Source organism: Culex pipiens, chromosome 3 (assembly GCF_016801865.2).
Source record: "Culex pipiens pallens isolate TS chromosome 3, TS_CPP_V2, whole genome shotgun sequence".
Lineage (NCBI taxonomy): Eukaryota > Metazoa > Arthropoda > Insecta > Diptera > Culicidae > Culex > Culex pipiens.
Genome location: NC_068939.1, coordinates 110,117,127 through 110,129,655, shown reverse-complemented (window position 1 = coordinate 110,129,655; position 12,529 = coordinate 110,117,127). Strand labels below are relative to the sequence as shown.

General features: G+C 38.4%; 1 protein-coding gene across 2 annotated transcripts in view; it reads right to left on the bottom strand.

Annotated features, from left to right (window-relative positions):
* The window catches only part of LOC120422359 (atrial natriuretic peptide receptor 1-like), a 258,080-nt gene that overhangs the window by 54,687 nt on the left and 190,864 nt on the right, over window positions 1–12,529 (bottom strand). The window contains exon 2 of one of the 2 annotated variants that reach the window (XM_052710916.1): window positions 5,197–6,460. The exons of the other annotated variant lie outside the window; for it this stretch is intronic. Within the exon in view, the coding sequence (XP_052566876.1) occupies window positions 5,197–5,848 (652 nt within the window). The 5' untranslated portion in view covers window positions 5,849–6,460. The remainder of the gene's footprint in view (window positions 1–5,196; window positions 6,461–12,529) is intronic. 2 annotated transcript variants of the gene reach the window in all.

Below are 12,529 nucleotides of genomic sequence, written 5' to 3'. Positions count from 1 at the left end.
ATGAGGGAAGACGCCTGCCCATCGGAACCAGCAACGCCCGCTGGTCGTCCATCATCCCGGCACGGAAGCCGGAAGAACCGACGCCGCCCAAGGAGGCCGGCGAACAACGCTGCATCTGGCGCCGAAGTCCAGACTCGCAGCCAAGAACAAAGGGCCGCCGCATCCGTCAGCAACAACAATACCCCCCCCCCCCCCCCTTGGGGCAGTTCCCGCCGCAGAGTGGAGGTTGGACGAACTCCTCTGCCGGCCCGCAATCGCCGGAGGCGAACCATCAGCTGAGCGGATCACGGTACGTTAGCCCCTGAAAAACCCACACTCCACACACCCACACCCACACGAACAAAACCCCAAAATAAAGTGCTGATGAAAAGTGGAAATCCTTCCGTGTTTTTCTGTTGTAACCGATCCTCCCTTGAATCACCTAGTAGTTTGCCGACCCTGGGATTACCCGGTTTGAGTCTTGTGCTACGCTGGCCAAGCCATTAGTTTCAAGCTTCAGGTTTTCAAATATTCACGTACAATTTTTGTATGGAAAGCTGCCAATCTTTTGAAGGACTTTTTGATTGAGATTTTTGAATTTTCATATATCATTTTTGTAGGGACAGCTGTCAGTCGGATTAAAAAATACAAAAAAAAATCGAATGACCGAAATCTCAGCGAAGTGCTCTGTAGTTAAAATTACGAAATTGCATTTTGCATCATCTCTGTATAGTTACACAAAAAGTTTTTTATAAAATTGTTCAATGTTTTGATATTATGACATAACCAATTTAAATTGAATTTTTCTTCCGCTTTTAAAAAATCTTCAAAACAGGAAAAAAGAAGCAAAAAGATCAAAACCAGATATTGTTAAGGAAAAAAAATAACAATGGGGTTTGTTTGTGTGTTTGAATCGAGTACCGAGATGATATTGAATTTTATAAAATAAGTATAATAAATAATTAACTGTGCATTTCTTCTTGTAAAAAATGTGAATACCAATCAGGAAATGACGTTTATATAAAACATTACGCTTTTATCACTTTTTAAATATTTTGAATATTTTTAACATTATCATAACTGTAACTGTGCGTTTCTTTTTCATGCTTTTTTACTTTATTTTTTCCAACCATTCAAAAAATTCAATAAACTTTTTTCATTTAAAATAAATTTAGAAATGATCAAAGTATGTTTGGTAGGTTCTAAAAGCCTAAGGAACCAGCCACATGCGAGCATTTTCTAGTATGGCAATATGGGTGTCAAAGTTGAGGATTTTCAAAATCATGCTCAAAATTCAATTTTTCTAGTTCAAAAATTGCAATTTTTACAGGTACTAAATCCAAAACACCAAATTTTACGGAATTTAACATGAAATAAACTAGAAAATCTACTGTAAATATAACAGGTAGATTTTTTTACTTAATTTTATATTGTTTATTGTTCACCGTCTTCGACCGGAGTCGCACAGACTGAATATTCATTATTCATCAATCAATTATATTTTTTTCACGGTTAATTTTGGAAACTCTAAAGTGGTAAAACCGGTCCATAAATGTTACTGAGCTTTATTTGTATCAATAAACTGTGATACACATTTTGTTTGGTTTTAAAAATATTTTTGTATTTTTTTACAAAATTTACCATACTTTGGAATTTCGAGGTACCTGAAGCCGGTTCCAAAGCGGCAAGATTGATCCAAAAATGGTTCTGAGGATCAAGAATGAACTTGATTTGGAAAATCATGTACTTTGACTCCTATTTTGCCTGGTCAAAAATAACTGTAATAAAAATAATTGTAATATTTTCGAAATTGACCGTATTCCGGGATCCATCGCGGTATCTGGAACTTGTCCCAATGTGGCCAATTGGCAAAAAAAATCATGTACTACGATACCCGTATTGTTTGATAAAACATAATTCTTTGGTTTTACGAAATTGCTCCGGAATTTACCGAAGTACCTGGAACCGGTTCCAACGTGGCCAATTGGGTCTAAAAAATGGTTTTGTGGATCATGAGTGAGCTTTATTTGGAAAATCATGTACTTTGATACGCATATAGCACGATCAAAAATAAATCTAGATTTTTTTTACGAAATTGACCGTGCTCCAACATCCACCGCGGTACCTGGAACCGGTCCCAAATTGGCCATTTCGGTCAAAAAATGGTTCTGTAGATCATGGGAGAGCTTGATTTGGAAAACCATGTACGTTGACACCTATTTTGCCTGGTAAAAAATAACTCTGTAATATTTTCGAAATTGACCGTAATCCGGAATCCACCGCCGTACCTGGAACCGGTCCCAATGTGGGCATATTGGCCCAAAACGGTTCTGGGGATCATAAATATACTTAGAAATGAAATAAAAACAACCGAATACGGAGCTTTGAATCTAACTCAAAAATGGTTTTACAAGTGTGCAGTGGCAGATCTAAAATTATTTTTTTTCTTTGTTGATGTTTTCGCTCCACTTCTCCCACTTGTTTCGCGCAAGGAGGACTTAGCCGTTTTTTGGGCGCGGGTTCCCAACTGAATGTGCTCTTAATAACAGTTTAGGCTATCATCACAAAATTTGTTTTTGGTCTGATATTGGTTGAGAGCCAACACAACTTTGGAATAACATTTTTTGTTATGGAAGAATACCTCCAACTGTTATTGGGATGATCGGATTAATTGTTAAAATTACAAAAAATAAAAACAAAGATTTGTTCGAAGAATAACTTAAAATGTTATAAGTCTGTTATTACAATAACAATCAAAAAAAACATAGCGGCGAATAACCAATCTTGTTATAAATAACATAAAATGTTATTGGCCTAGTATTTTCAAATAACAAACAATGTTATTCGCAAGTTATTTCCGTCTGTTCGGGTACGCTGGCCATCACAGCGTGAAAGTGAATTTGGGATCTTATCAGCGTTGTCTGCGGTGGAAAGTGACTATAATGGGCTTATTGTGATTTAATTTTGATAAGTGAGAGATTTACAATTGACAGAGAGGCTTTGCACTTTCAATTTCGATATTATTTTGTTTTAAGTATTGGAAATTACTGAATGTATATGACAGGAAATTCAATGGCAATGTGTATTTCTTGTTTCAAAAGGAGTAATAATACATTAAAATACAATTTTGATTCAGCAAATTTCAACTCAAACAACCAGGAACAAAATCAACAGTGGTCCGATTTGGCTCAAATTTGGCATGTGAACTCCTGTTGTTTGACGTTTTGAGTGGTCTAAAAATGAAATGATTCTAAGTGTATGGCACGGAGTGACGGCACCTAATACCCATATTTACACAAAGAATTATAGAGCGACCGCCACGGGATTTAAACCGGCGAACTCTGAATTGTGAGTCAAGTGCGTGGTCCGATTGATCCACACGGGATTTGAAGCTGAAAATATGTTTATATGGATGTTTGAAAATTGTCTAAACGAGATTTTTTTCACTAAAACAGCGATAAATTGAACATTTGAGCGATGACAACTCTATTTATTACTAACCACCCTAATCGTTAAACAAAAATACGGGTATAATTATTTTGGACGAGGAACTCTCACCCTAAATTTGAGGTAAATCTTCTGATCTGGATCCTGCAGCTCTGACGTAGTATTTAAAAAACTTATGATTGAAAAATAACGTCATTATTCGATTTCCCGGACGCTTCGAAACCCGGACACCTCATCTTGTTTTATCAATTATTTGGATATAAGTTCGCATTATAAATGTCAAAAATGAGTTATTTGATGAATTCTAACATCAAGTTTCATTTAAAGTTTGTTTGAATGCTGTAGTTAATGTCAAAACAATTAAATAAAATAAAATTATAAGATTACCAAAAATGCGAAAAATTTCACGTGAAATATTTCATAGGCGTCTGAAGCACCGGGAAGGCAAAGCAGAAATTTATGGTTTTGATTTCCTTAAATTCAAGCAAAAAAAATTTTACGCGCCAGGTTGCATTCGTAAAAGGAGATCCAGCATTATAAACGCTGAAAAAATCCTGGGGGTATTTTGCTTTAAATTTGAGATATCTTCATTTGAAAATGTCTAATTTTCAAGGGAAAAGTGTATGGGACCACCCTAACGAAATTCGAAAATTGTCCAACTATATGTTTTTCCATGTAATTTTGCCCGCTGAATCTGAATCTGCCCTCAGAATTGAGCCAAAGTGTCAAAAAACTATTTTTGGTCATATTTTAGGTTTTTTATGTAAAGCTATCATAGACCCAAAATATGACCAAAAATCGATTTTTTGACACTCTGGCAAATTTCTGAGGTACAAGAAAAACCCTCAATTGCCACCAATATCACATTTGTTTTTTTTTTAGTTTTTTTAAGATAGCTTTTTTACGCAAAATCTTTATCTGCAAGATAAGGGAAATTGAAAATAATTTAATAAAGTTGCAGGTTCAAACTTTTTACTGACGCGGCATTCGTCTTTTAATGTGTACAATACTCTTCAAAATAGACATGTAGAAAACATTTTTTTTAAAAATGCGCTAGGAATAATGATGGCAGATTTAGCAAGAAGTTTACAAAGCTACTTGCAGTGCTTAAGTTAGTTATTTTATTTAAAATAAAAAAAAAAACCTTTTGCCGAGCTGTACCCTGTATTTTAGCATTTTTTTTACGGATACTCTTGTACGAACAAGACAGGAATTACAGAACGGTTAGTATAAGAGAACATAGAAGTATCTATATTTTAAAATAAGTTCATTCACACTTATACTGAAAAACAACGGAATTGTTTTGAAAACAAAGCCGATTTCGATCGGGTTTCAACCGATTTACCTCTTGCACATTCTTTAAATAATATAAGCGACTGATTCAAAAACAATGAAATATCAGTTTATTTTAGAATAAAATGCAAATTTGTGCTGGCCTAACCCCTAAAATTGCCATGTTTCCCCTAAAGCACATCCGGAGCTCAGCAACTGAAATTAAAGCTTTTTCATTGCTTCAAACAGCCATCTCGTTCTCCTTCGTTTCAACAACTTGCTCATCCATTTGCTACCCGAATGATTTTACATCACCCCGCATGCAGCCACGTGTAACTAACAAAATCGTAATGCTACCGGTGCTGCTGTAGTGGCAAATCCTCTAATTGAAAATCGTTGTTGTGTGGTTTATTAGGGGGAAGCCGTTTTTAGGCGATGTTATATCGGGCCAATAAATTTCATTCGATTCGATCGGACCACGTGCCCGTCCCAACCCACCTGGCTTGCGCTTGAGAAAAATGTCAAACGCGCCGAGTGCACCGTACGTGGACGAGCATTGCGTGTCGCGGTAATCGATTTCGATTCGCACGTTCCGCAGCACCCCTTCCGGTCCGGTGACGACCCGGGTGGCCATCTCGATGACGGGCCGAATGGTGGACAGAATGCGGACGTCCCGCCGGTTTCGCGGTTTCTCCGGCAGGAGGATGGCGAACTTGACGTGGGGCGGTTCGCTGTGAGTTCCGATGGTGGAATGTCGCCGGAGGGCGGCCACCATCGGAGACGGTCCGACCGAGGAGTAGGTGGCCTGTGTGGAGTTGAGGTCATCGTCTATTGCGTACTGGTTGCCGGCAGTCTTGGCGTTGAGCGCGAACGAAGGTGAGGATGGTTTGATGTGGCGAAGGTTTTTCAACGATTTCGGACTAATCTGCTCGATGACATTGCTGCTATGGTTGACGAACGCGCTGTCGTTGTACTCGTAATGACTACTTTCGGCATTGCTGTTGCTTCCATTGCTTGAGGTACGGTACTCACTGCCGGCCAGATTGACCAGCGAGCCTAACAATGATATCACTGATAGCACCAGTGCACGTTTTGATTTGAGCATGGTTTGATTCTTAATTAACTTGAGCTGGTTCTCTTCATAGCACATTCACACAGAACAACAGCAACAGCACACACTTGACTCGTGCCAGCTTCTTCTTTGTACCGACTTAGCATATCACAGTAAAATCTTCTTCTCGTCTTCCTTAATCAAAATACACACAATATACTTTTTAATAGCTCCCTCTTTGGAACCGTATTACAGGAGATTTCTCTTCATCACCGATTCAGCAGTTCCAGCAGTGCCGGAGGAAGCGCCTGTATCACTGCCATTCACTGTCGTCGTCGGAGCAGCCCGCGGATTTGTTCCAGTCAATGAGCAGCGGCCGTCTGTGGCATCGTCTTCGGCGGGGCAGCCTTGCAGCCGGTGGCGGCGGCCTCGACGGTCACAACGTGGTCGATAGTTTTCCGTAAAACCGTTGCTGCCGTTATCAAATGACCGCATTATGATAATCGCTACTACTACCAGTTGGAGGCTGTCCAAACGCGCTGCTTTTATTGCTTTCCCGAGCCTGGGCCTCAATGTTTTTTTGGCCACACCAAAACCAACCGGCAGCAACTTTAATTTATGGCAGTTTCTCCTGACGATATTTTTAAAGGAAATAAAACTTTGAACAGGCTTCACCAGGCTTCAACGCCCCGAATCGGTGTCGGTCTGTGGCTGAAAATAGATAATGGACACGCTGTCATCCGTGGAAGTTCAGTTGAGCAGGGAGATTCATTGGTCCATATCCGGCCGGGTTAGCTCGTCAAACAAACAAATGTCACTTTTAATAGTCGCAGAAACTTTTTGCAACTTGGTTATTCCGAGAAAAAAAAAACCTTTCACAAACCATTAATCCGTTACCAAAAAATCAGGTGTTTCAGTTGAATTTCTCTTTTTTGCCGGATTCCCCCCTAATATGTGCCAAATATAAATATCCTCCATTTGTGGCATCGAAGAACCGTGTGAGTAAAAATAGTGAGGAAATTAATACGTGTGCGAATTGCTGATTTGCGGTAGCTAGAACATGTACTAATGACGCCGATCGGCATATTAATAAAAATTGCTTCTGGCTGATTGGCAAAACGTTGAGATGACTGTTTTGGCATGATCGCCTGAAGGTGTGAGATTCACACGGTGCATCATCGTAGAAAATCGAACGGAATTGGTACCAAACTAGCAGGTGGTTATTCAAATTTACTTATTTAAAGCCCGAGAAATCCCTTTTTCTGTTGGCGCAAAATTCAACTTTTTGAACGACGTTTTTGCAAATCCATTTTTTCAAGTATTAACTTCGCTAACTCTTAAGCAGCAAATTTAAAAAAGAAAAGGAAAAAAAGGATTTTTTTAAAGGAATCAAGAAACTAAATTATTCTTATTTAATGTTCTCATTGAACTCAGCAGTTTCTCATGATGGTGCAAAAGAGGTGGGGATGGTGATTCCTTTGGGAGCCAACAACGAGAGAGGTACTCCTCAATATTAGCTCCTGTAAAGTGCAAAAAAGGCCTCACGGCAAGAAAAAGAGGCGGTCCTCACCAGCAGGATCGGCAGATTTGAAGATGTTAAAGAATGCTGATGCATTACCTGCAAAGTCAGGCAGTTTGAGCAAGGACGCTCAAAATTCGTCTGGAAACCAGTTCGCTACCCTCCCATTCGCTTGTGTGCTGATGGACTCAAAATTCTGCTACCTACCAGAAAGGATTATAATTACGTTCGGGATTTCCTGAACAACACAAAGATTGAATACTACAGCCATGACGATCCAGGTAAACGCCCCATGAAACAGGTCCTCCGAGGCCTGTACGAAATGGATGTGAGTGTGTTGAAAGAAGAGCTTAAAACTCTTAAGTTGAACGTGATCGAAGTCTTCAAGATGACGAGACACAACAAGGACATCGAGTATCGTGATCAACTGTACCTGGTTCATCTCGAGAAAGGATCGACAACGCCGTCTGAGCTGAAAGCCGTTCGGGCCATTTTCAACACCATCGGGACTTGGGAACGTTATCGTCCAGTGCACCGTGACGTGACGCAGTGTTCGAACTGTTTGCAGTTTGGACATGGTGGTAGGAACTGTTTCATCAAGAGTCGTTGTGCAACCTGTGGAGGTGAGCACAAAACTCAAGCTTGCGAAATAATCAACGAGAACATCGAAGCCAAATGCTTCAATTGCGGTGGCGACCATTCAACCAAGAATCGGAGCTGCCCAAAACGAGCTGAGTTTGTAAAAATTCGGCAGCAAGCGACGACGAGGCACCAACCAAATCGCCGCGTCACCTGGAGCGGTTCCAAATCTTCAACCACTGCCGTTGAATCAGCGGCCAAAAGTTGCAGAGAATACAACACCTCCAGGCTTCAGTTAGCAACCGAGGGGAAACCAACCAGCATCAACGGATGAAGGCAGTAGTGACCTGTTTTTACCACAAGAACTTCGGAACATTTTCATCGAGATGACAACAACACTGCGTGGTTGCAAAACTCGTGCGGAACAAGTAAGAACGCTTGGAGTATTTATCTTAAAATACAGTTCGTGGTTTACTCGTTCTAATGATTTTGAATAATTCAAAGAATATTTATTTTAGTTTTAAGTTAGGATTAGTTTTCAAAGTGTTTTTTTTTTCTTTTTTACCCAAATGTATTCAATTCAATGCAAAAATGTAAAACAATTTGAAGTAAAAAAATGAATGTGAACGAAAAATACAACAAAGATGAGGAGCATTTAGCCACACCACTTAGAATGTAAATGAAATGTAATTATTATAAGAAAGTTCAATAAAGACATATTTATTTTCAAAAACAATGTCTTGCCTATTTTGATTGTATCAAAGCCCGATAAAATTGCTGCGTACGTTTGAGTGGGACATCCAATTTTTCCGGAAATTAGCATTTTCATCTTTTGCTACCGGAAGCTTTAAATGTGGTCAATTATACCAAAAGTTATAAGAAGTTATCTCAATTTTCAGACCAACATTTTTTTTCAGTTTCGGGAAAACCGGGACAAAATTCAACGACAACCAGTAGAACATACCGGAGATTCAAATGTGCAATCATGTTACTCCATCAATACTACTTTGTATGATAAATCGGACACAATAAGCCATCACTTTATTATGGACCTCTCGTATTCCAAGAATATCGTCTATATTACCAGTCGGAATGCACGTCCAATAAATCGTTTAGAAATAGTTGCAAATTGTCGTCCAGCCGTATCACGTCACCAATCCCCAATGAATAATCGGCAGTTTATCTGTGCGCGCGCGCGAGCCCATTTACAAAGTCTATTAGATTATCATTGTATTTTTTTGTGCGGGGGTGGACGAAGGGAGCGCGTAATTGAGCAGTCATTTATATAAATTGGCGCCTGCCAAATGAAGTCCACTAGCAGCTTGGGAGGTGTCGGGCGAAAATAGAAAACGCGATATTTGCATAATCACGCGGTGCAACGCGCGTAAGGAAATTTGTTATCCACATTAGTCAACTGGTGAACTGGGCTGATATCGGCTGGAATGTGAAATTTGCATTGGGTGAGCGTTTTTTTGTTGCAAGGAAACGATACTAAGATTTGAGAAAGCTGTAAAGTGAAAATTAATAAATTATTTTAAATGTTTGAAAATGTTTAAACTCAATTCCGTAACAGGAACCATCCATACAAATCAGAATAAAGTCAATCAACTTTTCTTAAATGTTAAGTCACTAACGGGTAGCAATATAACGGTGACAGTTTGGAAGGCAATTGTGTTTGTAGTCCGCTCACACACATGCACGCGCGAAAACTAAAGTGTGATGTGTGACACCAGATGTCACACATATTCTGTTAGGGTTACCAAACTAAGTGCAAGTGACAACAGTTGGTAATTACTCATACTGCCAAGTATCCCTTAGGCCAAGCTCTAGCAAGTGCATTGAAAATGCATCTCATACAGGGCATCGTAATGACAGTTGGTGGTGCACTGTTTGATTGATTTGCGCGTGGGGGCTATTTGGTGATCAGCTTTGCGGAATTGCTAATGACTTTTGTACTCGCAATAGCTTCAACACCCTTTGAGACAAAAGTTCACTGGAATGACGAAATGACACTTGTTGCATCAGATTACTAATTTAATTACATTTCTGTTGACAGTTTGCTTACAAACAGTTCGTTGGAAGTGGATGAAAAATGGGTTTTCACTGGAACTGACCATTTCCATTCATTATTCATTCTGCTTGATTTTTCGCAACCAGTGACCTTCGCAAAATGCTTGCTCGATTTTAAAACAGGCTTTGCTCACAATGAGATACGCAGGAAGAAAAAAACGACGTCTGGAAATTGTGTCTATTTGACTAACAAAGCAGATGCCACACGGTTCCTGACAGACTGAATGGGGGCTGGAATTGATACTGAATAATCTGAAGAACGTCGACACGGTCGTGTTCTCCAGCGGCAAATAAAATTCAGTTTTACTGGTATTCCCAGATTTAGCAACGTTTGGAAAATCGTGTGCTATCTTTTAATACTTGCACGGTGCTCAAAATACCGTTATTATGAAAAAAAATATGCACTCCGAGATTTTGGGGTCTATCGATTCCTTACACCATAGCGCATCTCTGTGCTAAAAATAAAAACATTCGCTGATGTAGTTCTCGAGATACAGCCATTTTAAAATGTTATATCCGATTTTTTCAAAGAAAATCCATAAAATCAATACAATTTCAGCACTTTAAAGAATATACATTACGAGATAAAGGTGTTTTTTGCTTCATATGACTGTCAAGTATCTCTGGGCCAAGTTTCAGATGGTTTGCTGATGTAGTTCTCGAGATACAGCCATTTTAAAATGTTATTTCCGATTTTTTCAAAGAAAATCTATTTAATCGGCGTTAAAAGTCGGAAATAGCAAATTAATTCGGCTGTTCCTCAAAAACAACATCAGCAAACCTTCTGAAACTTAGCCCAGTGATGCTTGACAGTCATATGAAGCATAAACACCTTTATCTCGAAGTGCAAATTCTTTAAAAGGCTGAAATTGTATTGATTTTATGGATTTTCTTTGAAAAAATCGGAAATATCATTTTAAAATGGCTGTATCTCGAGAACTACATCAGCAAACCTTCTGAAACTTGGCCCAGAGATACTTGACAGTCATATGAAGCAAAAAACATCATTATCTCGAAATGCATATTCTTCAAAGTGCTGAAATTGTATTGATTTTATGGATTTTATTTGAAAAAATCGGAAATAACATTTTAACATGGCTGTATCTCGAGAACTACATCAGCAAACCTTCTGAAACTTAGCCCAGTGATGCTTGACAGTCATATGAAGCATAAACACCTTTATCTCGAAGTGCAAATTCTTTAAAAGGCTGAAATTGTATTGATTTTATGGATTTTCTTTGAAAAAATCGGAAATATCATTTTAAAATGGCTGTATCTCGAGAACTACATCAGCAAACCTTCTGAAACTTGGCCCAGAGATACTTGACAGTCATATGAAGCAAAAAACATCATTATCTCGAAATGCATATTCTTCAAAGTGCTGAAATTGTATTGATTTTATGGATTTTCTTTGAAAAAATCGGAAATAACATTTTAAAATGGCTGTATCTCGAGAACTACATCAGCAAACCTTCTGAAACTTGGCCTTGAGATACTTGACAGTCATATGAAGCAAAAAACATCATTATCTCGAAATGCATATTCTTTAAAATGCTGAAATTAAATTGATTTCATGGATTTTCTTTGAAAAATCGGAAATAACATTTTAAAATGAATGTATCTCGAGAACTACATCAGCAAACCTTCTGAAACTTGGCCCAGAGATACTTGACAGTCATATGAAGCAAAAAACACCTTTATCTCGAAATGCATATTCTTTAAAGTGCTGAAATTGTAATGATTTTATGGATTTTCTTTGAAAAAATCGGAAATAACATTTTAAAATGGCTGTATCTCGAGAACTACATCAGCAAACCTTCTGAAACTTGGCCCAGAGATACTTGACAGTCATATAAAGCAAAAAACATCATTATCTCGAAATGCATATTCTTTAAAGTGCTGAAATTGTATTGATTGTTTTGGTTTTCTTATTAAAAATCGGATGTAACATCTTAAAAGGGCTGTATCTCGAAAACTACATCAGCGAATGTTTTTATTTTTTGCACAGAGATGCGCTATGGTGTAAGGAATCGATAGACCCCAAAATCTCGGAGTGCATATTTTTTTTCATAATAACGGTATTTTGAGCACCGTGACTTGGTTTGTCAAAAGTTAGAACACGAGTAATTGATTATAAAATTTTAAAAATAAATTTGAAATGCTAATTCAATTTGATGGACTTTCTGTATGCATTGAAAAATTTAAATACCACCTTAAAATTGTGCCTTTCCATGAAGTCAATCAACAGCAAGAACTATCAGAACTGATGATTGTTTGAGTTTAGCACAACGATAACGTCTTTTGTGACTTTCAATCGGTAGCAAAAATATCTAACGCATTTCATAACAATTTCAAAAACAAAAATCAAATTTTTCGCTCTACAGGATTGCCTTGGCGTTCTCGCTTGCGAGATTCCTACTCGAAACTAGGTGTCCGAAGGCTTGATTGGCAAACCTCTTTTTATACCTTAGATTCCATCCACACAGGTCGGGACGCGCTGTCTTGTTTTAGCATGCTCATTTTCATTTCTTTTGTGTCGCAGTTTGTGTGCTTGGGTGCGTGGTTATTATAGGTGAAGGGATTTTATTAAATTATCATCATATTGCATTATT